This window comes from Phoca vitulina, unplaced genomic scaffold (genome assembly GCF_004348235.1).
Source record: "Phoca vitulina isolate PV1807 unplaced genomic scaffold, GSC_HSeal_1.0 scaffold19, whole genome shotgun sequence".
NCBI classification, from domain to species: domain Eukaryota; kingdom Metazoa; phylum Chordata; class Mammalia; order Carnivora; family Phocidae; genus Phoca; species Phoca vitulina.
Genome location: NW_022589722.1, coordinates 29447204 through 29471145, shown reverse-complemented (window position 1 = coordinate 29471145; position 23942 = coordinate 29447204). Strand labels below are relative to the sequence as shown.

The following is a 23942-nucleotide window of genomic DNA, read 5'->3' as shown; positions in this document are numbered from 1 at the left end:
GTGAGTGTCCGGTGTGTGTGTGTGTATGAATGCGGTGTGTGTGTGAGTGTCTGGTGTGTGTGTGTATGAATGCGGTGTGTGTGGTGTGTGTGATGTTCGTGACAGTCGAACGAGGGCTTGGCTGAGTTGCCGTGACCGTGCCTGGGACACCAAGCACCACCTTGCTTCCGCACCCATCTGCAGCCGAGGGACTGAGCTGCACCTATCTGGACGCCGCGGCCTCCCAGGTGTCCAGGGGTTCCCGTGAGAGCCGAGAGGGCCCAAGTAGAGTTTCCCAGGATGGGGGACAGGTGCTTACCTGGCGGTAGATCGGCCGCGCTCTCTCTCTGTCTTCCGAGGGCGAGCATCCTGGAGGCCGCCTGGCCTGTGTGGGGCCTGCGGGAGCCCTGGGTCCTGGGTGGCCTGGGCCCGCTCTGTGACCGCAGTTTCCGATGCTTAGCTGTCGCTGTCTCCGGACGGGACCCAGCTGTAACACGTCGCCGTCCGGTGACTCCAGAATGCCTGTGGGCACATTCGATGGAGGGCGCACGTTGAACACATGCTCATCTCTGCTTCCTCTGAAGGCCTCGCTGCATGACAGTCAAGGAGTAGGAGGGTCTGCAGCCCTCAGAGGAGGAGAGGCAGTGACCTGGGATCTCGGATGCACGCGGATCCCACGGTCAGACGATCAGATGCGGTGGTGGAGCGTTAACCGACCCAGCAGGTGGCAGCGGCAGGGCCACGGGCAGGAGGAGGTGCAGCTGCGGGGCTTCCGCAGTGGGGGGTACCTGCCACCTCCGACAGAGGCCGGAGCATAGACGTGTCTTTGGGGAATTTGATCCGGGGAGGCTGTGGACTCGGGGAGTCAAGCACAGCTCTCGGCTGGGATACGGTGCCATGTTGGAAGTGGGGATCGCCTGAAAGCTAGGTTCCCCTGCTTGGCTCCCGGGGTGCCGGTGGACCCCCAGGGCAGGGAGCACGTGCTCCGCAGTGAGAGCGCCCCAGCGGGGCCGCCGCCACCGACTCAAGAAGGGCCGCAGTCAGCAAGCCTTGCCCCCCACAGATGGCTGCGTCCAGGGGCTCTTTCTTACCTGTGGAGGGACTCAAGGTCACCAGACCTTAAAGTCTCCAAAACGAGGGACAGAGACCTGCAAAAACAAAAGGCAGGAAAAGGAGCCTGGAGGAATCCAGGGCAACATACGGAACAGGAGAAAACCTAAAACAGGGGAACCTACCCACACTGCTGCCTCTCTAGAGCCGCCTTGGAGAGTGAGGACACGTGTGCCTCCCCGAAGAGACCATTGGCCAGAAAGTAGCCAGGACAGATCAGGACAGAAGTCTGGGGATTAAGAGTAAAGTCACTGAAATTTTGAAAACTCAGTTGTGAGGTTTGGATGGTCAAGCAGAGGAAATATCTCAGGAAGTAGAAAAATTTTTATGAAATGATGGCAGACAGGAGCAAAGAGCTAAGAAAATGGGAAGATCTCAGAGTTCCAGGAAGGGAACAGAGTACGGAGGAGAGAAAATGACAGAAACTGGGATGTCCAGAACTCAAGGGTGCGAGCTAGAGAGCCCCCAAGTGTCTGGCATGACGGAGGGGTGAAGGAGCTCGCCAGAGCATGATGTCGTGAAGCCTCAGGGTCTCCAGAGGCAAGACGGGCCACGTTCAAAGGACCGGGAAGCGGGCACTCAGTTCTCAGCACAGCGTTTAGCACCTGGGAGTCGGGACTGTGCGAGCACAGATCTGGGGCAGACGCTCTCCAGCCCAGAATTCCGTACGCAGCCAAACTGCTGGTCACAAGCGAGGTAGACTCGGATGCTTGTCCTGCTCAGTCCCATGCTCAGGAAGCCGCGAGAGGGTGGGCTCTGCCAGCACGTGGGAAAACCCCAACGAGGGGCACCCGGAGAGTGGACACGGTACCTCCAGCCCGAGGAGATCCCGGGAGGACAGTCGCGGAGAGCAGAGGGGGCAGGGGGGAATTCAGCAGAACTGAGAGCATCTCAGAGGGCTTGCTACAGGGTCGGGGAGAGAATTGCTGGTCGCTACAAGGAAAATGAAGCAAGCAAAGGCAGTGATTTACTCTAGGAAAATGACAGTCTTGTACAAGAGAGTAAGTGTAATCCCTACACGGAGTACTTTGAGCAAAACACTTGGTTAAACTCCCAAGTAAGCCCAAAACTCCTGCTATGGCTTCACTAGGAGGAGGGAAGCTTGTGTGAGCGAACTTGGCCGATCCTTGTCTTCCTCTGTTGAGAATCAGTAGACCGTGGAAACTGTGGATTATGAACGAACTATTGGAGCACGTTAGAAATTTAAGGGTAAGAGATCACCCGAGGGTTTGCTCTGAGTGGGATTGTGGGTGGGCAAGAGAAATGGATTTTCTGCCACCCGTCTTCTAGCGCTCCGTGAGTTTTTAAACAAGGTAAATGTTAACGGTGCAAATAAAAGAATGCCGCAGGGTTGCAGCCCCGGGGTCCTGGTGGTTTGGAGCCCAGCTCCCATGGGTTCTGACCCTGGAGGGCTGGTTCCTTCTGTCCCCAGAGTGCTGGTGGGAATTTTGATGGGCTCTACCCCCCGTGTTGTGACAGGCGGGCCCTTGATTTCTGGGGAGTTCGCCCAGAATGCCAGTGGCTTCCGAGGCGTCTGGACCCAGAGGCCCAGCGTCAGAAAGCACCGCCGCCGCCCACGGAAGCAGCGATTTGGCTGGAGTCAGCAGAAGTGCTTCTGGAAAGGCTCGCATCCAGTTGACTTGCGCGCAGAGCAGTTGGGGAGCGTGTGGACTGTGTTTCTCCCCAAGAGGCTGCGCTGCCCGCCAGCCCTCCCGGTCTGTGGTTGCAGAGCCCGGCCCTCCTCTGCCTCAGCTTGGATTTGCTGGCGGGCAGGCTGGCTCCTGCTGCAGGCCCCCCGTGCCTGCCTCCCCCGCTGGCCTCAGACTGCAGTGGGATGGTCGGGGCTGCTGAGGTCCCGCTTCACCCCTGCCTGCTCTTGTGCAGCCTGGCGCAGCGGCCGCGGGCGTGCAGGGGCTTCTGGCCTGGATCCAGCCCCGGCAGCACCTCCCCACCACCACTTCCCTGCAGGCTACACGGTGGGCTTCATACGGGGCTGGCTTCTCTGCCCTCGGGTCTGCTGGGCGTGCTCGGAGGCCCCGGGGCTGGGGGGCAGGTGGGGGCCTGCACACTTGGGTCCCCACTGCAGAGGAGCACTCCCCTTCCCAGCTCGCTGACCTCAGGCTAGTAGCCCAAACTCTGAGCCTCCTCCTGACTTGTGCAGGAGCTGCCCGCCCCCCCCCCGCCCCCGTGTCACCTATTGCCCAGGATGTGGCTCTGACAGGAGGGGCCCGACAGCTTGTGTCCCTTGTTGGGATGAGGGTGGCCTGGGTTGGCAGGAGTCTGTGCTGTGTCCTTGGTGTGAGCGGTCCTGTCCTGGCGTTAGGAGCTCCGAGAGATGCTCATTTGTATTGAGCCTCTTTGGCTCGGAGCGGCTCACTTCGTGGCCCTGCCCCCAATAGCCCTGTGAGGAAGGGGGGAGCATTGCCACCTTTTCGGGGGTGGGGGGAGGACTCCCAGGGCCGGCTCTCAGCGCAGGCCCGTTGAATGAATAAAGGAGTAGGTGGGGGGGATACCCCTTGAGTGGCCACCACCAGATCCCAAGTGAGGACTCTGCCCTAATTCCCATGTAGGAGACACACGGCTCCACTGAGTGGGGGTGTCCGCAGCCGGGCAGGGAAGGTCTCCGACAGGAGAGCCACCCTGGGTGTGGACGATGTGGGGATGGTGCTCACGGACGCAAGCGCGCGAGATTAGTCCCATTTCCCAGGTGGGCGGGGGGGCTTTGCAGCCTCGTTCAGTCGTCAGGCCTGTGTACTTCCTGAGCATCTACTCTGGGTCAGGAGCTGTGTGAGGAGTGTGATGTGAGTGTGGTCAGCAGAGTAACGGCCCCCAAAGATGTCCACGTCCTAATGCGCGAACCTGTGAGTATTTCACCTTTTGTGGTGAGGAGGGTGGAGGTTGCCAGTCAGCTGCCCCTCAGATGGGAGGTTATGCTGGACTCTGGGGGCTGGGTGTGCTCACAGGGGTTCCTGACCACGGAGGAAGGAGGCAGGGTGACACGGTGTGGCTGCAGCTGGAAAAGCAAGAGAAGGACTTTTCCCCTGGAGCCTCCAGAGGGGAGCGGTCGTGCCCACACCCTGATTTGAGCCCAGCGTGGCCTGTGTGGGCCTCTGACCTCCAGAGCTGTGGACAGAAGCCAAGGCAGCCATAAGAACTGATATGTAACTAGGACGCGACCTCCGTCATCTCAAGCCCCCCACTCACGCCCAGTGCGCCAAAGCAGTAGGCCCAGAGGCCCGGGGTGCCGAGCGCTGCAGGAGGGCTGGATGGGACGGGGTGTCTGGGGAAGCTTCTGGGAGTGGCGGCTCAAAGATCAGGTTGGTCAGGCAGGAGGGCAGCCCGTTGAAGGCTTGGGCCACGGGAGTGCTGAGTTCTGGGGGCGATGGAAGACCCGGCCAGAGCCCAGAGTGCCAGAGGGGCCCAGAGCCGCCGGGACACGGCAGGTGGAGGGGTCACCGCAGCCGTGGAGGGGCCAGCTGGGCTCATGCTGACATCTGGAGCACTGCCAGGGCGGTGGCAGTGGACGTGCAGAGGAGAGGCCAGTGGGGACAGGCTGGGGCGCCGCCGGCGCCTGGGGCAGACCTTGTGGACAGCACAGCCTGTGTTTGGTCTTTGGTGACGGTGACCGGTCAGTGTTGTCATCATCCTCTCTAGCTGGGGTTTTCCTGTGATCATTCTGTCCCATCTCGCCAGCCAGCTTCTCGCCCCGGAGAGGCCGGGGGCCGCTCGCTGCCCTCGTCCCCCGTGCCCCGTTGGCTGCCCCGGTGCCGTGGGGTGCGTCGCGGGCCTTCCTGGAGCTTATGCCAAAGGCTGGGCAAAGCCGGGCCAAGTTGCTTGGGCAGGAAGTGGACATGGGGACAGGCTGGAGGGAGGCAGGTGGAGAGCTTCCTTGGGCTCTAAGGAGGCTGGTCTCCCAGCAGAGATACTTAATGAGGCAAGGAGGGGGCTTGTGGAATTGATACGCCACTGTCGATGTAAGATGATGCTAATGGGCAGAGCGTCTGTCCAGGTCACTGCCTGTGGGAGCTGCAGGGCTGGGGGCAGGGAGCACTAAACATAGGTCCTGAAGATGTCACCGGGAGAGGCCTGTTTTGGGAACTCTGCCTGCAGCCTGACTTTGGAGGGCATGGACTCCCCCGTGCAGGTGCCCTGGGCCTTTGGGTGAACGGACCTCACCAGGAGGAGTAGGGTGGAAGCCACACGCTGGCCATGTGACCTGGGGCACAGTTTGGCCTCAGGCTCCTCATCTGTAAATGGGGGTAGTGGTCCCCACCTTTCGGGCTGGTGGGAGGATCCTGTGCCTACTAGGTAAAGTTATTTCTGTTTGAATAGCCACCACGCTATTTTCTTCAGTGCTTTGCTCCAAAGCTGCCTCCTCCAGGAAGTCTTCTCGAACAAGGTATTCTCTTCTGATTACTCAGCACCCAAGGTTTGCTTGTCCATTCAGAAAGTAGGAATTGAGCACGGCTGCGTGCTGGCTCTCCCATTACAGCAAAGAACCGGGCTCATGTCTTTACAGCGGGAGGTGGGAGCCCCTAAAGGAACGTGCAGGCTGTTCCCGGCCTGTTGGTGCAGTGTGGGGGAGCGGGGAGTGTGCGAGTGTCAGATGTGGCCCGTCAGGGAGTCCTGACACCTGAAGGGCCTGCCAGAGGGAGGAAGGGGCTCCAGGCAGGTGCCGGCAGATGCAGACGGTGGGGATGAGTCTGGCACGGTCCGACCTGCAGGGAGGCCAGTAGGAGCTCAGTAGATGGAGAGAGAGGCCGTCAGAGGTGCTGGGGGCGGGGGGCACAGAGGGACAGGCCTGCAGGCCGTGGGGAAGACCTTACCCTGAGGAGAGGTGAGGCCGCTGGAGGATCTCTGTGGATGAGCAATGCCATCTAACGTCTGGGTTGGAATGGCCGGTCAGACTGACGGGTTGGGTGAGCTGAGCAGAGAGCTTTGGGGGCTCTCGCAGTGCCGCCCGGGATGGAAGGGCCAGCTCTTGGCTCACCTTGATGGCAGATCCAGAGGTTGCTGAGTGTAGGCCTGAACGGGCATGGGTAGGCTGGCCGTTGGTTGTGGGGGCAGGCCTGGTCCCTGTGAGGCGTTGGGCAGTGTGCGTTCCTGGGTGCACAGACGGGGGGGGAGTGTGGAGCTGGCTTTGGTGGGGGGATGGCATGAGGCCCTCTAGGGAGTGCAAGCAGCCAGGAAGCAGGGGTCTGAGGCAGTGTTTGGGGCAGTCAGTGTTTTTAGGGTGGGAGGATGAGAACGAGCGATAGACCAGTACCCCCGGAGTAGAAGGACCAAAGTCTTGAGGAGGAGGCACCAGCCTGCCGTGTCTGTTTCTTCTGAGAGGTCAGGTGGGGTGGTGATGGGAGCCCTGGGCTCATTGGTGGTGACCTGGAGCTGAAAGCCTGAGCAGAGTGGGGCCCGCACACACGGGCCAGAAGAGGCACCAGGAGCCACCTTTCCCCCAGGGGTTACACTCTTGGCTGGGTGTCCTGCCTGTCCCTGGGGTGTCCTGCTCACCAGGGCTCTGCACTTGGTGGCTGGCCAGGTGTGGGACGGGCCTGTGGGTCTTCAGGCCTGATCTTAGGCAGCAGGTGCTACCTGGAGAATGGGGCTGGCCCTCAGGCTTCCTCTGAGAGCCACCCCCCGGGACTTCTCTCCCTCCAGGCACAAGCTTGCTGCAGGAGGTGGTCTACTTGGTGAGCCAGGGGGCCGACCCTGATGAGATCGGCCTGATGAACATTGACGAGCAGCTCCCGGTCTTGGAGTACCCACAGCCGGGCCTGGACATCATCAAGGTGCTTCTCTGGGCCAGCGGTACCTAGCCCCTAGGATTCCCTGGGGACCCGGAGTGACAATTGCTCCTGAGGGGCTCAGGGAGCCCACGGGTGGAGGGAGAGCAGAGAGCTCGCAGTCCCCCTAGACAGTCTTGTCTGGCCTGGAGGGTGGCCGGATCTCGGGTGAGAAATTTCTCGGCAGAGTGCAGGTCCTGACCATCAGGCCCCAAGGCAAATGAGCAGCCGTGCGTCCTCTGAACACCTGTCTCTCTGACCCTCCGCAGGAGCTGACGTCTCCCCGCCTCATCAAAAGCCACCTCCCCTACCGCTTCCTGCCCTCCGATCTCCACAATGGCGATTCTAAGGTAACCGCCCTCCCCCCAACCCCCGGCAGAGATTCCAACAAGCAGAGCCGGTCCAGCAGCGCTCAGGGCCACGGTCCGGAGTTCTAGAGGCCCGGGTGTGCGGAAACACGGTAGAGGCCATCTCTGAGCTTGCATCCTTAGCATTTTGTCCACGTTTCTAATTTGGGTTTTTCCTTACAGTCGAACTTGGGCTTGACCGGCCTGGGTCCGGTTTCTGCTCCTGTGTCAGGCCGAGGACCCACCGCTGCTTCACGGTCTCTGATCTTTCTCACTCTCTCAGTGTGTTTAGTCGACGAGGCCTCTGATTCTCACGACCAGTGTCAGGCCCGTCCTGTTTCTGTCTTCCACTCATTCTAAAGTCGTGGCGCAGGACAGAAACATAACCAAACGCTCAGGTGTCGTCCCACCAGATGCTGTTACACGGAGGAGAATGCACCTCAGCTGGCGCGGAGGCCGCGCACGTCTGGGGCCGACCTCGGGCCCGACTTCGGGGCTGGAGATGGGTGGCAGTTTACAGTGGGTCAGAGGGGCGGTGACCGAGCCTCCCCTCCCTCCCGCCGCAGGTCATATACATGGCGCGGAACCCCAAGGACCTGGTGGTGTCCTACTACCAGTTCCACCGCTCCCTGCGGACCATGAGCTACCGAGGCACTTTCCAGGAGTTCTGCCGGAGGTTCATGAACGACAAGCGTAAGTGTCTCAGCCTGCGCGGGCGTTAGGACAGGGCCGGCTCGTTCACCGAACCCCTGCGTGGGCTTGTGCTTCGCCCACGTTGCCCCCGGTTCCTGCGATGAGCACGTGGGTGGGGCCTGCTGTCCTGCTGACAGGCGGAGAAATGGGGCTCAGGGGCGACTGGAAGCTTGGCAGGCGGAGTGGCCGGGGCGTGGCAGAGCCGCGTCCAACTCAGAAGCCCTTGTCTCTCACCCACATCGTTGGGGTTCTGAGGAGGTCCCCTGTTCAAAGCATTCCTCTTCCTGCCTGGATTCTGAACAGTAAAAAGGCCGGGAGAGTTCTGCTGTTGGTGACAGAGGCCCGAGTGGGGGCTGTGGCCTCGTGAGAGCCCCGTGGCCTTGAGCTGCGCTTGAGGATCGGGCCGGAGACGTGGCCCCCAGCCCCGGGCTGTGTGACGGGTGAGGGGCGAGGCAGGGCTCTGCAGGAGCTCGTTCCCAGGGGAGAAGGCAAAGGGGGGCCCTCCCCAGTCTCCCCTCCCCAGGGCAGGAGCAGACTGGGTCACCCCCCCCCCCCCCACACAGGGACCTGCCCAAGGTGGCTCCCTGGTCGCCGTCCATGGCTTCTCTGGCACCCTTCCGGGACTGCCAGCGGGAGTTCAATGACAGTTTGCACTGCAAGGCTTGAGATGGGCCACATCAGTACTTGGATTAAATCCAGACCTGGACGATTTATTTCCCAACTCAAGTCTTAGCGCTCAGCCCCACCGTCCACTTGGATGACCTAGTCGGAGGTTCTGCAGTGAGATCGCGTGGCAAGACCAGGGGAGAGCCGGGAATATAGTGCCCCAGATGAACGCTGACCGGCGGGACTGGAGCTGCCTCCCAAGCCTCACGGAAGGCCGGGCCCTTATGGGTGCTGCCCCGGAGCCCCCGAGGCCCTCAGTGCCCGAGCCCCTCTGAATCGGCTTCAGCGGTGCTGGGGGAGGGTCCGGGGGAGGAGGCCCGAGGGAGGAGGCACCTGCCCTCAAAGCCCTGGAGCCTTCGAAGACCCTCTGTCCAGCCTCCCTGTCCCCCCAGGGGACTGCCACCTGGCTCAGGCCCTTTCTGGTCTGCCAGGCATTTGGAGTAAGCCAATGATGTGGTTTTCAAAACCATATTATTAAGTCCCAACATGTTCTCCTGCCTCCAGAGAAGCAGCTACCAGCATGGGGACGGTGCCCCGTAAAGAGCAGGTGTCCACCAAGTTCAAAGTGCCACCTGGTGTTGGTCTTAAATTAGCCTCCTGCTCGGGCTAGAGGAATTAAGTTATCCTGATACAGGTCTCTCCGTGTTTTAAAGGTCACAGCCCAACCCTTGAAGTTCAAGGCCACACGCACTTGCTGTGATCCCACCAAAGCCTCTCCACGTGTGTACTTAGCTCCCCCGCGTTCTCTCTATTCTCCCAGCGTTCGCAGCCCGTGCACCACAGCTTGGGCCCTCGGAGGCTCGAGTCCTCTCCTCATCTGAGCTGTAGAACGAGCAGTGGCCGGCACCGTTTACTGATAGAGTGAGCTCGGAGGACGCGCTGACACAAGCCTGCACTTGGGTGTTGTGGCCTGTGCACTTGGGGCAGGGGTGCCTGGGGCTGCATGCCCAGGTGACAGGAGTGTGGAAGACTCACCCTGCAGGCAGGGTCGCTCCCAGAGAGGGGGCAGAGTGAGCTGCTCTTCTCCCAGATAATCTGCTTGGATAAGCACACCGACCTCCAGGAGCAGAGGGACCCCGGTGGGCAGAGGCCGGGGGTGCCCTGGTGGAGCTTCGTTCCCAGGGTGACACATCCTGAGTGGGAAGAGCAGTGTCCCCACCAGGAAGGTCTATACCCTTCTCTGCACCAGCTAACCAGAGCTCAGAGACACAGGCCTGTGCTGTCCTTGTGATCATTGACCCTGCGTGAGTGACCACTGTCCCCATGCCTCACTGTCCCCCCCACCTGTGTGCTCGTGTGCAGTGACCACTCTCCTCAGCCCTCACTGTCCCCACGTCACCCTCCTGCTCAGCCCCACGTCCTCCCCTGGGAGCATTGCTTGCCTGTTCTGCAAGTTTTCTCACAGCCCCTTCGAATGACAAGGATTTTCTTAGCCTCTGTGTTCCTGGCTGTTGGACTCATGCTCTGTCCCAGGGCTCAGGTCACCTGGTCTGCGTGGCGGCTTGGGCACTGACTCGGGAGGTGGGTTCTCCTCTCGGGGCCCCCGTGATTATGCGCCTGTTGGTGAGTCAGTCCTCATTCCCTTCTCTGGACTCTGCGTCGTCTTCTCTCAAGTGGGAAGGCTGGCCTGGCTGTTTTAAGGCCCACCTCGGGTGTATGGAGTGACCGTGATGTGCCGGACTGGCCGTGGAAGGGGTGCCAGGGGGACCCCAGGCCCAGCCGCTAGACCTCTACAGTGAGGAGACTGAGGCCCTCGCCAGGCAGGATTTACCCCGCAGTGGGTCCCAAACAAGGCCTCTTGGCTGAATTTGTGTTCTTTCTGTTCTGTCATTTCTGCCTCTTTCCCCCCACCCCGCCAGACCCCCTGCTTCGTTCCTCGCGGGTCGGGGTCTGGTTGGCCTGAAGGGGGGGGCCTTTCTGCTGTGCTCTGGCCCTTGAGGCCAGCCCTCAGCGACCCCTGATGGACTCCCCATCCCTCAGAACCGCTCTTTGGGCCGTGGGGCCAGGCTGCTGCTGTGCTGCCACCTGCTGGCGAGACTGCAGACCGCCCGGGGTGGCCGCGGCGGGAACTGGGTCTTCCCAGCCTTTGTCAGGCATTTAAGTCTACGAGGTTCTCAGCAACTTGGGGGCGGAGGCTACCTTCTCTGCTCAAGGTGTGGCTCTGGCAGGGGCAGTACCAGTCCCCTGCCACCCCTCGGCCACTCTGGGAGGCGTAGGTTCTGTCGTCACTCCACTGGAGGACCTGCCCGGGTCGCCCAGCCGGTGCAGGACTGGAGAGGCTGCCTCCCCCGGAGGCCGTGTCCTCTACCATTCCGCCATGCTCCCTCTCTGCCCTCTGGCCTTGTCACTGTGCTCTGAGCCACCTTGATGGTTTGCAACCATTGTGTACCCTTCAAGGTTTGTCCCCACGTGGGACGGGGCCCCCTGTGTCCACCATGCCTCCCTCCCCACGTTGATCAGTCCATATCCTTGCCGCCAGTCTCCTTGGTGATTCCTGCCAAGCTGGGAACTCCTTGAGCCCCAGGCCACGAAGTGGGACCCACAGGCTGAGTGTTTGTGAGACAGATGGGCGCCCAGGTGAGCAAGGGTGCAGGGGGTGCGGCCACCGCTCCTGGCCGGCACCTAGTACCCAGCCGGGCAGGGCAGGCATTCCTTGGCTGAGGCCTTGCTCTGTTTAATGCGGAAGCCTCCTTGGGAGACTCATCTCAGCGGGGGGGGGGGGGGGTGAAAATCTGTAGTTTTTATAAAGAACGTTTCGAAGCAGCCTGGCTACACTGACTGGCACATCCCCCACCCGCCCACGTGACCCTCATCCCAACCAAAGCCCCGAGGAGCGTAGGAGGTGCAGGGGCCGTGGCGTGGGCTGTGAGGCTCGTGTGTCGGGACAGAGCACACTGCCTCTCTCCATCTCTGCTCCATCCTGCTTCCGCCCTTCCTGCTTCTGCCCGTGGCTCTCCTGCCTGGCAGGGCCTTGTGCTCGGGTCTTAGCGCCTCCCGCATGTCATCCTACCCCCGCCAGCAGCACCGACCGCCCCATTTCTCAGTTCCCCGGGCTTGCGCTCTTCTCAGCGACCGCGTGTTAGGCAGAAACTCATGGGAGCCAGGGAGTGTCCATCCCCCAGGTGAGCAGAGGCCTTTGCCCAAAGGTCAGGTCTTCAAGGTGTCCAGGAGGTACGTAGGGAAGGGGGCTGAGAACTATTGGCAAGAGAGACTTGCACACACAGCCAGGGGATGTGGGACTTCAGAGGGGGCTCATCTGTGGGACCTCCCCCGGAGCCGAGAGCTTGTTCTTTCTTTCCTGAACCACGGCTCCTGGGCAGTGAGAGGGGAGCCTTCCAGAAGGCAGGGAGCCAGGCCACCCACTTGTGCATGCCTGTTCCCCCGAGGCTGTGACTCACCTGTCCCCTTGTCTCCGCAGTAGGCTACGGCTCCTGGTTCGAGCACGTGCAGGAGTTCTGGGAGCACCGCATGGACTCGAATGTGCTTTTCCTCAAGTATGAAGACATGCACCGGGTGAGTGCTGCAGGGGGGCAGCTGTGGGGGTCAGCACCCCCAGCCTCGCAGCTCCTGATGGAGGAGCGTGGGCGTGGCTGGAGTGCATGGCAGGTCTCTCCGAGACCCCGGCTTCCGGGCGGAAGGACTCCGAAGTTCCAGGTGTGCCCAGAATCCTCCCGGGCCGGTGCTTTGGGAGGCCCTCCTGCCTGGCGGGGCTTGGCCCTGCCCCAGCCTGCCCCAGCCTGTAGGCCCCGGCCCCAAGGGTGCTTTCTGGGTTGGGCCGTGGGCAGTGCTTTAGAAAGCCCTGTGGGTTATTTTTCTGCCTAGCCGTGGGAGCAGAGCAACGGCCAGACTCTCCCTGCCGCCCCCTAGCACCCTCTCCGCAGGGGACCAGCTCAGAGCAAAGGGCTAAGATGGCAGGGCCCGAATTTCTCATCTCGCGGCCTGTTTGCCTCACAGCAGCACTCAGAGTGCCGACGAACCGGTTCATGTGAAGAGTGTTGCTGAGTGCCTGGCATGGGGCGTGGGGGTGGTGGCATGAGGTGGTCGCTGCCGGAACGTTCCAGGCTCGGCCATGCTGTTGGAGCAGTTGAAGGCAGGAGCTCGCCTGTGCCCCGAGAGCTCACCTTCTAGAAGGGGGGCCCACACGCCGCACTCCAGTCACTGCCGTTAGCACTTTTAAGGGTCTTGCCACGTGCTGAGTCCTATCCGAAGTTCTTCGTGCATGTGTTGGCTCACTTAATTCTAGAGCACCTTGACCCTCTCTGCTGGGGCTGTATCGTCTCTGGAGGGACATTTTGATGGTTCCTCTTTCTTACAGCAGACAAAAGGCAAGCCTTCCCTAAGTCCCTTCCCTCTGTGGCTCCTCGGCTCCACTTTGCTGCGGGTCGCCTTACAATTGTCCCCCCTCCTGAGCCCGCTCGGGCCGGGCTCGCCCCCGCGCCCCCAAGTGCTCTGTCAGGGCCACCCATGGCCTCCGTGTTGCTCGACCCGGCAGTCGGTGTTCACGTCATCCCACCTGGCCTCCTGGCAGCAGGCAACAGGTGATCGTCTCCCCCCCACTCAGGATACCAGCTGGTCCTGCATCCTTGGCTGCTGTCTTCTTGGTGCTCAGCCCACCTCGGCTTTCCTCTCGTCCCAGCCTTGCTCCCTTCCCTGATGACCCCAGGCCAGACGTGGACCCTCCCCAGACTCGCTCTCCACTGGCCGCCCCCTGCACCTTTCTCCCTGAGCGTCTGGTGGAGGCCGTGGACCCGGCGTGCCTAAATCAAACTAGAGGTTTCCCCTCAAATCCTCCGCAGATTCATCTGTGTCTCTCAGGCGAAAGTCATGAATCCTCCTTGACTTCTGACTTCCTCTCACACCCTGTGTCCATCTTCCCAGTCTTGTGCTCTCTGTCTTCAAAATATGCTCCTTATCTGACCATTTGTCCCCCAGTCTCCGGGGTCCAGGTCACCCTTGCTTCCGGCCCGGATCATCGCTCGCATGGCCTCCTGGGGGGCCTCCCTGCGTCCCCTCAGGCCTGCGCGCTGTGCAGCGGCCGTTCGATGGCGTGCACGCCGGTCACACTGTGCCCCTCCAGCCGCACGTTGCTCCGGGTGCAGGTCAGGGCCTGCACGGCGGCCCGGTGCCCGGACGTCCAGCTCCACACTGGCCTGCTCACTGTTCCTTCAGCCTGGGGTGCTGTGGCCCCGCCTGGAATGTTCTTCCCCTCCGGTGTCCACATGGGTCCCTCCCTCACTTCTTCCAGGCCTTGGTACCTGTCAGTGACACTTCCCCCGGTCCCCATTTGAAATCGGCCCGTCCAATCCCCGCACGTCTCTCTCCGCTTCATTTTCTCCACAGCATCTAACATTCCGCCCTGTATCTTGTTGTTTGTGTCTGTATTTTGCTCACTGTCTCCCCTGCCAGAATAAGCTCCCTTGGGGCTGGGAGTTGGGGTGCCTGTTTTTGCTTCTAAGTCAGTGCCCGACGCATAACAGGTTCTTGGGAAGTGTCTGTGGGTCGAACGGATGCCCTTCACGGTGGAGACCCTTCCTCCTTGTTAAGAAGCCAGAGGCCCACGGAGCTGAGGGGCTTGTCAGGGGTGGGCTGCCCCGGCTCCCTGCCCAGGCCCCTGCCCTAACTGTTCCCTGCAATGTGGTGGCGGCGAGTGGGTGGGGCAGGACGGCACCAGGCAGACCAGCCTGGCACTCTGACCAAGGCCGTGGCCCAGGCGAAGGCGTTCATCTGCCTGTCGTGTCCGAGAGAGTCCAGGTGGTTCCTGGGGGTGGGGGTGGAGACAGGCATTTGGGGACGGGACTCGGTGACGCTGAGCAAGCTTGGCAGGGCTTGGTCACACGGAGATCCGATAGGAAACATGGAAGGAAGGGTGGGTTTTGCATGAAGATGGAGAGCTCGCTTTTGGCCTCATTGAGTATGAGGGGACTGTAGGACAGCCAGCAGGAATGCCATGAGCAGGAGGCCACATGACAAGCTCAAAGAGGGGCACAAGTGTTTGGGGGCCCCCTGTGAGTCCTGCCTCTGGTGTCTGTGCCCTCTTGCAGCTTCCCACACTGACCCGGGCTGGGCCATGTGAATTTGGAGACCCGGATAGGTACACTGCAAGCAGGAGCCGGGGCAGGGCTCAGGGGCTGGGGCTGGCCCTTGCACAGTGCACGTGGGATGCCCAGGTGTCCCACTGGGGACGCCATCGGGAGAATGGGTGGCCCAGCCGCCAGCCCTGCCTGGCTGCCGGACATGTGAGCAAGATCACTGTGGGGCCCCTAGGCCCCGGCGGCCTTCAGATGGCTGCAGCGCCAGAGGGGCACATCCGGGGAGCCAACTGCCTCCTCTCCGTGCGGCTGACCTGGGTGTTGGAAGTGGACCGCTCATGTTGGGACCTGTCTGGGCCTGTGAGCCGGGAGATGAGACCGCTCCTCTGTCACGGAGGTTCGGGAGGCATCATCTTCGAACAGGGCCCGATGCGGGCAGGCCTGGCAGTTAGCGGGCCCTCAGCAGGTGTCTGTCATTGTTATTCTCACTTGTCAGGGAGCTGTAGCAGGTACTTGAGGTCAGATACACAGATCACACGTCCACAACCTGATAGACTTTTTACAAGTACACGTCTGCGTGATCATCATCCAGATCGAGATCCAGAACGTTCTGGCTTTTTCCGGTTAACACCTCCGCTTCCAGAGGCGACCACTCTTCTGACCTCTGTTGGTTCAGATTAGTTCCGCTTGTTTTTGAACCTCCCAGGAGTGGACGCCCGGGGTGTGCGCATGGGCGTCTGGCTGCTTGTGATCCGTGTAGCGTCCTGCAGTTCATCTGTGCTTCGTGTGGCGGGCTGGTTCTCACGTCCGTGTGGTATTCCACTGCAGCAGGAATACGCCGCCACGTGTCTGTCCGGTGTCGCTGGGCGTTCTGGTTGTTTCTGTTCGGGGTGGTTATGTGAATGTTCCTGCGTCTTGGTGGACATGAGCTTTTTTTCCCCCGGGCGCCTCCCCGGGGCGGGTGTGTGGGACGCTGGTGATTTTATGCCCGCCTGGACCACGCTAGTGCTTGCCCACGCCCCAGGCCTGGTGTGAAAGGACGAGCCCCAGCGCAGTCAGCTGCGCGCACACCCGCCGGGGCCACGTGCCGGGGACTCAGCAACGAACTTAAACCATTACTTCAGTTACTAAACCACGAGGGAGTAGGACACACGCTTTATATACACTTCGTAGCTAAAACACAGACTGACGCCTGGCTACTCTGGATTCGTTCCAGGCCCTTCAAGGTGAGTGCTCCTTCTCTGCCTCACTGGGCCCCTCAGCGGAGAGGTTATAGATGGGCTGCTTTCGATCGAAGTCCAGACGCCAGCCCCACCTGGGCCTGCCTCCGCCCGGACTCGTGTTCCCGGGCCAGAGGGACCAAATGGCCTTTACTGCGGTCAAAGTCCTAATTTCTACTTGTTTACTCTTTTTTCACAAACCTCAGTAAGGGTCCGGACTCCTTTAATAAGGATTAAGTGACTACGTCACATTTTTAGGAATTCACGTTGTTTACACTTTACTCCAAAAAAATAGCCCAAGTGAACGTCATTGGTCTCCAGGAGTGTGGTCAGGCCTGGCATGTTCTCATCTTGGGGCTGGATCATAACAGCACCTGCGCACTTGCTGCCTCGTGCGTTCCTCCGGGGTTCCTACATCTCCCCCTTTGCTGTGGGCTGTGCGCATGAGCGGGACGCCGCGCCGGCCTCCCCGGTGTGTCACCCCACAGTCCTGCAGTCCCCTGTGAGGTGTTCTCGCCAGCCACAGGTGAGGAGTCTTGACTGTGACCAGATGGCAGTGCTGGGACTGGAGCAGGGACACTCGGGAGGTCCCAGAAGCTGTCCAGAGCTAGTCTGCGGCTGGGACGCTGCCTGCCCGCACAGCTCGGTTTCAGAACCGGGAAGCAGGCTGGTGGCGGGCAGCTGGGTGCGCTGGTGAATGTGCATTCCTCCCTGGGCTGGATGTCACGCCAGTCGTGTGGTGCCCCCATTAGGGTTCTGGTGGCCGCTCCAGCACTCTGGGTCCCTCTCCTTTGGTGTCCCCTCCGAGGGCCACTGTCATTAATCTTTGTCGCTGCTTTTTTTCTTTTAGTTAGAGATACTGGGTGGCAAAGCAGGGAGAGGAGCTCTTTCTGTTCCTTTTTATTCTGACATTTCCTGTGCTCCCGATCCTGGCCAAGCCCTGCACACGGGGCTTGGAGCTGAGCACCTGCGCCCCTCTCTGGTAGGAGCCCCTAAGCGGGGGACAGCTGTGAAAGTGGGGCGCAGAGCCCAGTGGTGATTACCGTGGGAATCCAGAGAGGAGCTGACGCTCAACCCAGCTTTCACAGAACCTTTTCTTTTATTAAGGTTTGCGAAATACTGTGTAAACAAATGAAATGGATTTCTTTATCGTAGGACTTTTCAGAGGCTTTAATATGCCAATTACTTTATAAACCATCAAGGAGGCGACAGCCTCCAGCGTTTTCCTGACGCAGGACCTGGACATTGCCAGAGTTTGGAGACTGCCTGGTGACAGGTCAGGGTTCTGGGCACAACGGCTGGCAGTGCACGGATTGAGAATGTGAGGCACCTTGGGTGATCTCCCGGGAGCAGGGTGGTGCGGGGGAGGGGCTGTGTGGTGAGCAGGTGGTGCCCCTCCCGAGACGCAGGCTGGGTCACTAATGCTCCCACCATCTGGAGGGTGGAGTGTCGGGGCCCAGAGGTGGCTTTCTGTCCATTGAGGCGAGCGTAACCGAACCCTCACACCTAACGAGCTCCTCCTGCCAGGTGAGGTGGGCTGGCCCTGGGGCCTGTCTGGGCCTCCAGGGGCCTCCTCGTTCTCCCAAGGGCCAGCTGGTTCCGGCTGATGGCACGGAAGGAAGGGGGAGAGAGTGAGCTGGTCTGGCTCCTGGCTCGGTTCGGAAGTGAGTTTTGCTGTCTTGCTGCTGTTTTAAAAATGGCCACGGTGATACCAAGCCCTCAGGCCTGCTTCAGATCCCCCGGAGGACTGGGGCTTGACTTCCAGCTCTGCCACTCGAGAACCAAGTGCCCTCGGGCAACTGCTTAACCTGGATTTATGTTCAGACGAGGCCAATATCAGGCCTGTCTTGAGAACTGAGTAAGGAAGTGTGCAGAGCACCTGGTGAGTGCCCCGCCAAGGGTCTTGGGTCGGCCAAGGCGCCGCCTCTGACGGGCTCCCTGCTGTCTGCTCTTGTGTTCCAGGACCTGGTGGCCATGGTGGAGCAGCTGGCCAGATTCCTGGGGGTGTCCTGTGACAAGGCGCAGCTGGAGGCCCTGAGCGAGCACTGCCACCAGCTGGTGGACCAGTGCTGCAACGCCGAGGCCCTGCCTGTGGGCCGGGGTACGCGCCCTCCCCCTCCCCCACCGCCGGGTCCGTGGTCCCTGCCCTGGGCCTCGTGTCTCCAGAGTCCTCTGCTCCGTGAGAGCAGGAAGGTCCTCCGAAAGCCAGGTGCTGTCGGTGGAGACGAGCGGGGGGCAAGGGGGCTGCTGGCATTGCACTGCGACTGTGCGAGTGGCCTTGGAGGTCACCGGGTGACTGTCAGGATGCTGTGGGCTCTGTGGGCAAGACATTTCAAGCAGGCGCCTTCCCAGACGGCCCCACAGCACAGACCCCGGCGTGGGCTCGGGGCCGTGAGATGGCGGAGCCCGAGGCACGCAGCCCTCAGCCGGCGGCGGGGAGTCCCCCCCCCCCCCCACGGAGCGGCGCCCCCTCCCTCCGCACTGGGTGCCCGTGCCGTGCAGGCCGGCGCTCCCCGGGCCACAGCTGTGTCCTGGGCACGGAGCGGTGTGAGGCGGAGGACATGGTGCAGGCAGGAGCCCTCTGCAGATTTGCCCGCGTTGCTGTCTGTCCTTCAAAGCTCTCACGATATTTGAAACTGCTTGATTTTGGAGAACTCGGGCGTTAGAACGCCCTGAGCCCTGGTGGCGGCCGTGGCCGCATGAGCCACCGTCTTGGCAAGTACGAATTGCCTGTGACACTTGGTGTTGTGCACCTGCCGTTGGTTCCCAGCTGCGTGAACTCGGAGCTTCCTCAGGTGACAGAACGTTCGAGGGGCCCGCCGCGCCTCCCACATGTGCAGCCCCAGCTGGGCGGGCGCTACAGAGCCGGGCCCCGGGGCAGGGTCCTGGGCAGGGCCTCAGGGCGGGCCTTTGAGCTTCTCCAGCTCCACGCTCTCCCTCTCTGGCTACTGGGGCGGTCCTGCAGGTCAGGGGGGGAGCACCCTCCTGTGAAGGCAGAGCAATCGGCTGAAACCACAGGACCTTGCAAGTGATTTCCTGGCTGTGTCTTCACAAATATTTATTATTTAAAATTTATTTGCTCTTTTTTAGTTTTGCTTTTGCTGTGTTTTGTTATCCTTGAATGTGACCTTCTCCAAAATACCCCTTTTGGTTCATTTGCGTGGTAAAGAAGTGTCGAGAACATACTGCGTACCCATATGCTCCTTCTGATGTGTTTGCTTTATCATTGTTTACCTTGGTTTTGCTTTATTTCAGTTCTTTGATTTTGTTTTCTTTTAGCACATTGCCTCTTTGCTCAGAAGACCTCCTTGCGTTGGTGAGAACGCAGGGCTTGAGTAGCCAGCTGCATTGCTTAAATTTGATTCATATCACAGCATAAATTGCACTGTCTTGATTCCAAACCCTAAACCAGGTGGGTGACTCCTTTGATGAGCTCTCAGCTGCCTCAGCTGAGAAAAATAATCATGGAAAAATATATTTATAGTGTGGTTGGTCTAGAAGCTTCTAATTTTGTCCCTGAGATATCAGAGGGCAGCAAGAACAATTTCTCTGGGTTTTTTCTTTCCCCTCTCCGACACTGACGTATAATTTTTCATTAGCAGAGAGAAAATCCTTGTCACGTTAGATGTGGTAGCCCAGCATTAGCGGGGTGCCGCCAGGGCAGGGACTTCTGTTAATAGTGGAGCTAACGAAGGATATTGGCTAGATAGTTGGAGCTCTGACCTCAGAGATGCTGACTCGGGAAGGAATTCGAAAGGAGCATTTCAGTCCCCCGGGGCTCTTCCTTAAAAGCATGGTGATAGTCCTCGCAGCTCCTGGAGCTGGGGGCTCAGAACCCCCACTCCTGCCGTCTTTCCGGGCGCTGCTCGCATCTGACCAGACCGTCCGAAGGTTCTGTAGTCAGTAAGTAAAGTGGGTTTGGTGGCCTTGGGCATTTGGAGCTCTCTCTTTCCCCCCTAAGCCTTCGTAAATGAGCGGCTAGGCCACGCCTGCTCATTAGTCTGCAGGCTCCAGGCTCCTGCACATCTGCCCGGAAAGGTCTCCTGTTTTGGCTGAGCCTCCCTGGGCTGGGGCTGCGCAGAGCAGCTGGGCATCGCCCCGACTTACTTCCGAGGGGGTTGAGTCAGCCCAGCGCATGCCTGGCATCTAGTTGCAAAAGCTCATTGGCATTGCGACTCTTCTCTTCCCTTTAAATTCCTCCCCAAGGTTGCATGGCCAGGCTTCTCAAAATCTTCACCCTTGACTCAGTCAGGAGGCTTCCTACTCACCATAAAAGGTTCTGCCTTTTTTGGATGGTTTTTTTTTTTTTTTCTTTTTCACATTCTCCAGAAGCAGATGCCGCCTTGGTGGAGCTGTTGAGTCGTGAGTGAGTAGTGATATCACGGAGTACCCAAGTGCACATGATGCCCCAAGCGGTAGATCCATTGCACAGACACCATCTGCCCTCCGGGGTGTGTGCCTAGCTGCTGGGGATGCACCAGTGAACAGGGGCCGAGGCCCTCCTCTCACGCCTCAGCTCTGCATACTCGTGCATGCCAGGCTCACGCAGCAGGGAAGGGACACCCAAATGACCAGACTCAGGGAAACGGGTTCAGCTCATCTGTAGTTCAGATGGCCTGCCCTGCCCCCGTAGGCCAAGTTTGGAGGGGTGCAGGAATAGATCTGGAACCTTCCAGAACCTTTTCCAAGGCTTCCTTTGGTTCGGTATCTGGCCTGACAGCAAGTGAATTCAGCACATTCTGCTCTTGTTTGTGTTTCAGGAAGAGTCGGGCTGTGGAAGGACATCTTCACCGTCTCCATGAACGAGAAGTTTGATTTGGTGTATAAACAGAAGATGGGAAAGTGTGACCTCACGTTTGACTTTTATTTATAATAACAGCAACAGCAAACTTGCATGCTCCCAGTACCCAGACACTCTACTAGCTAAAAGTCCTGTATGCACTCATTTGTTCCTTGCTGGACGAACTCCGGGAGCAGTGTGAGGCCCGGGGGAGGGAGGGAAGCAGCGGAGACGCTGGAGGAAGAGGGGGGCCTTGCTTCCGACCCAGAGCAGCTGTCTTGCCTTTGGGATTTGAAGTCTCTACATGTCTGATTACAAACGTTACAAAGATCGCAGTTTCGATGGCCTGTATCATAACTATAAAGTCTGTAACATATGCAGCTAGAACGTCTACCTTTTACAACCCCACATTATTTATTGTATTTTATAGAGCTTTTCACTGGAAATCTAAATAAATGTCAGTAAACCAAATACAAGTTCATTTCCAAGGGGACTCAGGAGCGAGCCACACCCGAATGGTAGAAAGATCTCAGGGCTGACTCTTTATTTTTGTAGTTTTGTTCGGTTAAGGCACAGACGTTCTGTTCTCACCTGGCTCGGGATGAAGGTGAAGACACAGGATGAGTTGGGGGTGTGTGTGTGGGGGGACTTATTCCTTTTGATGAGTTCAGTTCTTTGTAACCTTCCTAGACAAGCAGAGACTGTCCACTAGGCATTTGCAGAAAGGATGCCCCTCTGCTGGAGACTCCCCGCGGGCGGCCTCACAGGCCCGATCCAGAGGAACCAGTGGAACATTCCTTGAGGGAACCTGCCCAGGGAGGCCGGCAGATGGGGTCTAGTGCAGTGACTTCAGAGCCTGCCCCAGAGCCTGAGTGTGGGTGGAATCTGAGTTCTCATTCCACTAACTCTTGTTCCCTGAGGCAGAAACCTATTTATGCGGGCCAGGAGGTGCTTGACCGTAAATTCCGAAAACTCTATCATCATTCAGTTTGTGCCCTCTGTACCTGAGGCTCTCGGCCCCGGGAGAACCATTTTGCAGGTTTAACGCCCTCTTTCACTCAGACTGGTTGGCCATGTTGCCTTCGTGCCTCAGCTTCCCTGAGGGGCAGAGGTGGTGTCTTAGTCGCCCACCCCTTGCTTCACCGTCTGCCCACAGTTGGCTGGAGAAGCGTCGAGACACGGCCAGGTAGCAGCCGGGCCGGCGGCCGGTTTGTATGCGTGTTGCCGCTGTGGTGGGCCTGGGGTCGTCTGGATACTTAGGTGGCCGGGAGACGCCCAAGGCAAGGCGGTGGCTGGAGGGTCGCTGCTGTGTGAGGGTCTCTGTGCCGTGTGGCTGTCTTGGAAAAGGTGCAGACACGCGCCGGGGTCTTGTTTGTAAAGGAGCAGCTTGAACAGGGCAGGTGGTATGAGGCATCGCATGGTGGGTTTGGTAGCACCTTTCCTGTGTATCTGTGAGGGAGGCCGCTTTCTGTGAAATTTCTTTTCTATTTTTCTATTTTTAGTACTGTATGGATATTCCTGAGCACCACACATGAGACGTCTGTGCTTGCTTGCATCTTTAATAAAGACACGTCCCGTGCCTTGTGTCGCGCGTGTGCTGATGGGTGGAGAGGGGCAGCATTTCAGGGCAACGCGACCGTGGGCCCCGTTGACACCCGGTCCCTGGGGCTGACCGCGGGGGGCGGGGGCACAGCCCCACGTTGGTTTGGCTGTTTCACTCGGATCTAAACATTCCAAGCGGTGAATCCCCCTCCTTTATTTGTCCATTCACCGTTGCTATTTCTTAGAAGCTGAAGGGAGGGTTGGGGGAAAAGGAGATCGGGGTGCATGGGGCCTGCCGAGAGCCCTGGGTCCCGTGTTTAACGCGGCTCACGGCCGGGTATGTGGAGACCTGCCCGGCTGATTGCACTTCGGCCACTTTGAATTCCAAAGCTCGCCTTCCTGATTCCCAGCGGTAGGAAAATCCAGGACATCATTTTACCTGACAAAGCTTGGGCTTTCTGGAAAGCACATTTATTTTCAAACAGGCCAATTCCATTAGGTCTTGGGTGGAACCCCAGAACTGATGTTGGTCTCCAATTTCCCTGGACCCCAAGTTCATCCATGGAGTGCCCGTTCTGCTGCCCCAGAGGGGCTGCTCCCAGGCCATTTAAAAATCACCTGAAATCAAGCAGAAACTGAAGGCCAAGGTCGTGAATCCAGAGGCAGGCAGAGCCGTGGTTCTAGCGCTCATTCCTCCAGCGTCCCCAGCCCTGCGCCCTAGCTGTGTCACTTCCTTTCATGGGTGCATTTATTCAGGAAACGCTGGAGCGCCCACGAGGCCCCGGCGCCGCTGGAGGCTCGGGGGCCCAGCAGGGACCGCAGAAGGGCCTGGCCCCCGTGGTGGTCATCTCTTGGCGGGAGACGAAGTCCCCATCACAAAACCTGTGTGAGTTCAAGCTCAGGAGGACTAGAAGGGACGCGGTGACGGCTGAGACCAGGAGGCTGTGGGGGGCCTGGGCTTGGAGCCCTGGGGAGGCAGGTGGGCAGGCGTGGGTGGGGAGGGCAGTGTGCAGGGACTCCGTTTTGGAGGGGTAGCCAGGAGCCAGCTCCCCGAGGGCCTTCCAGGTCATGGGGGTTTGGATTTTGTAGTGAGAACTATGGCCGCAGAAAGGTTCGAACAAAGGAACGCTGCCCGGTTTGCATTTTTGCAAGCCCCCCTGGCTGTGAATGGATGGCAGGGCCTTTATCCTGGCTGTGCGACTCAGTCCCCAAAATGAGGGGGGCGGGGGCGGGGCTGTGTTAGATCAGCTGCAGGGGTCCTTCTGACAGTGTGTGCCTGGCCCTGAGCATTGCCTACGGTTCCCGCCTTGCTCACCTGGAGCTCAGACGAGGGGAGTCACTGTGGGGCTCGGGCGCTGTGAAGCTCCAGCAGAGCCAGTTTGGAGGACGGAACAATGGGGTGGAGTGGTTGTGTGCGAGTGCAGGTGGGACTTGAGCCGGGAGGGTGAGGAGGCGCTGGTCAGATGGAGGAGGTGAGAGAGGTCTTACGGAACAACGCCCAGCGGAGCCCCGAACGGCAGGGCCCCGAGCGTCTCGCTGCTGCGTACCTGCCCTTTAGACTTCACGGACCGACAAGAATGCAGGATGAAGTGTCATGGTTTACCCAGTGGAGACCACCTCTGTCCACATCCCCTTCTAGGGGGGGTCTTAACGACAAGAGGGAAGCAGAAATCCAGTTCACACAACGGAGCGTCCGTGGCCGGCTCCAGTGGGCAAATGCTCCCACCCCCGCGGGCCAAGTCCCCTCCGCCAGCCGACGTCCGGTGGCCACAGCTGGGAGCGCCCCCCCTCCTCTG

General features: G+C 59.7%; 1 protein-coding gene across 1 annotated transcript in view; it reads left to right on the top strand.

Moving 5' to 3' along the window:
* The window catches only part of SULT4A1 (sulfotransferase family 4A member 1), a 32985-nt gene extending 10802 nt beyond the window's left edge, over nt 1-22183 (top strand). Inside the window, exons 2-7 of the mRNA XM_032416472.1 lie at nt 6745-6875; nt 7139-7219; nt 7783-7909; nt 11994-12088; nt 17787-17925; nt 20585-22183. Coding sequence (XP_032272363.1) covers nt 6745-6875; nt 7139-7219; nt 7783-7909; nt 11994-12088; nt 17787-17925; nt 20585-20697 — 686 coding nt within the window. The 3' untranslated portion in view covers nt 20698-22183. The remainder of the gene's footprint in view (nt 1-6744; nt 6876-7138; nt 7220-7782; nt 7910-11993; nt 12089-17786; nt 17926-20584) is intronic.
* Nucleotides 22184-23942: the final 1759 nt, after the last annotated feature.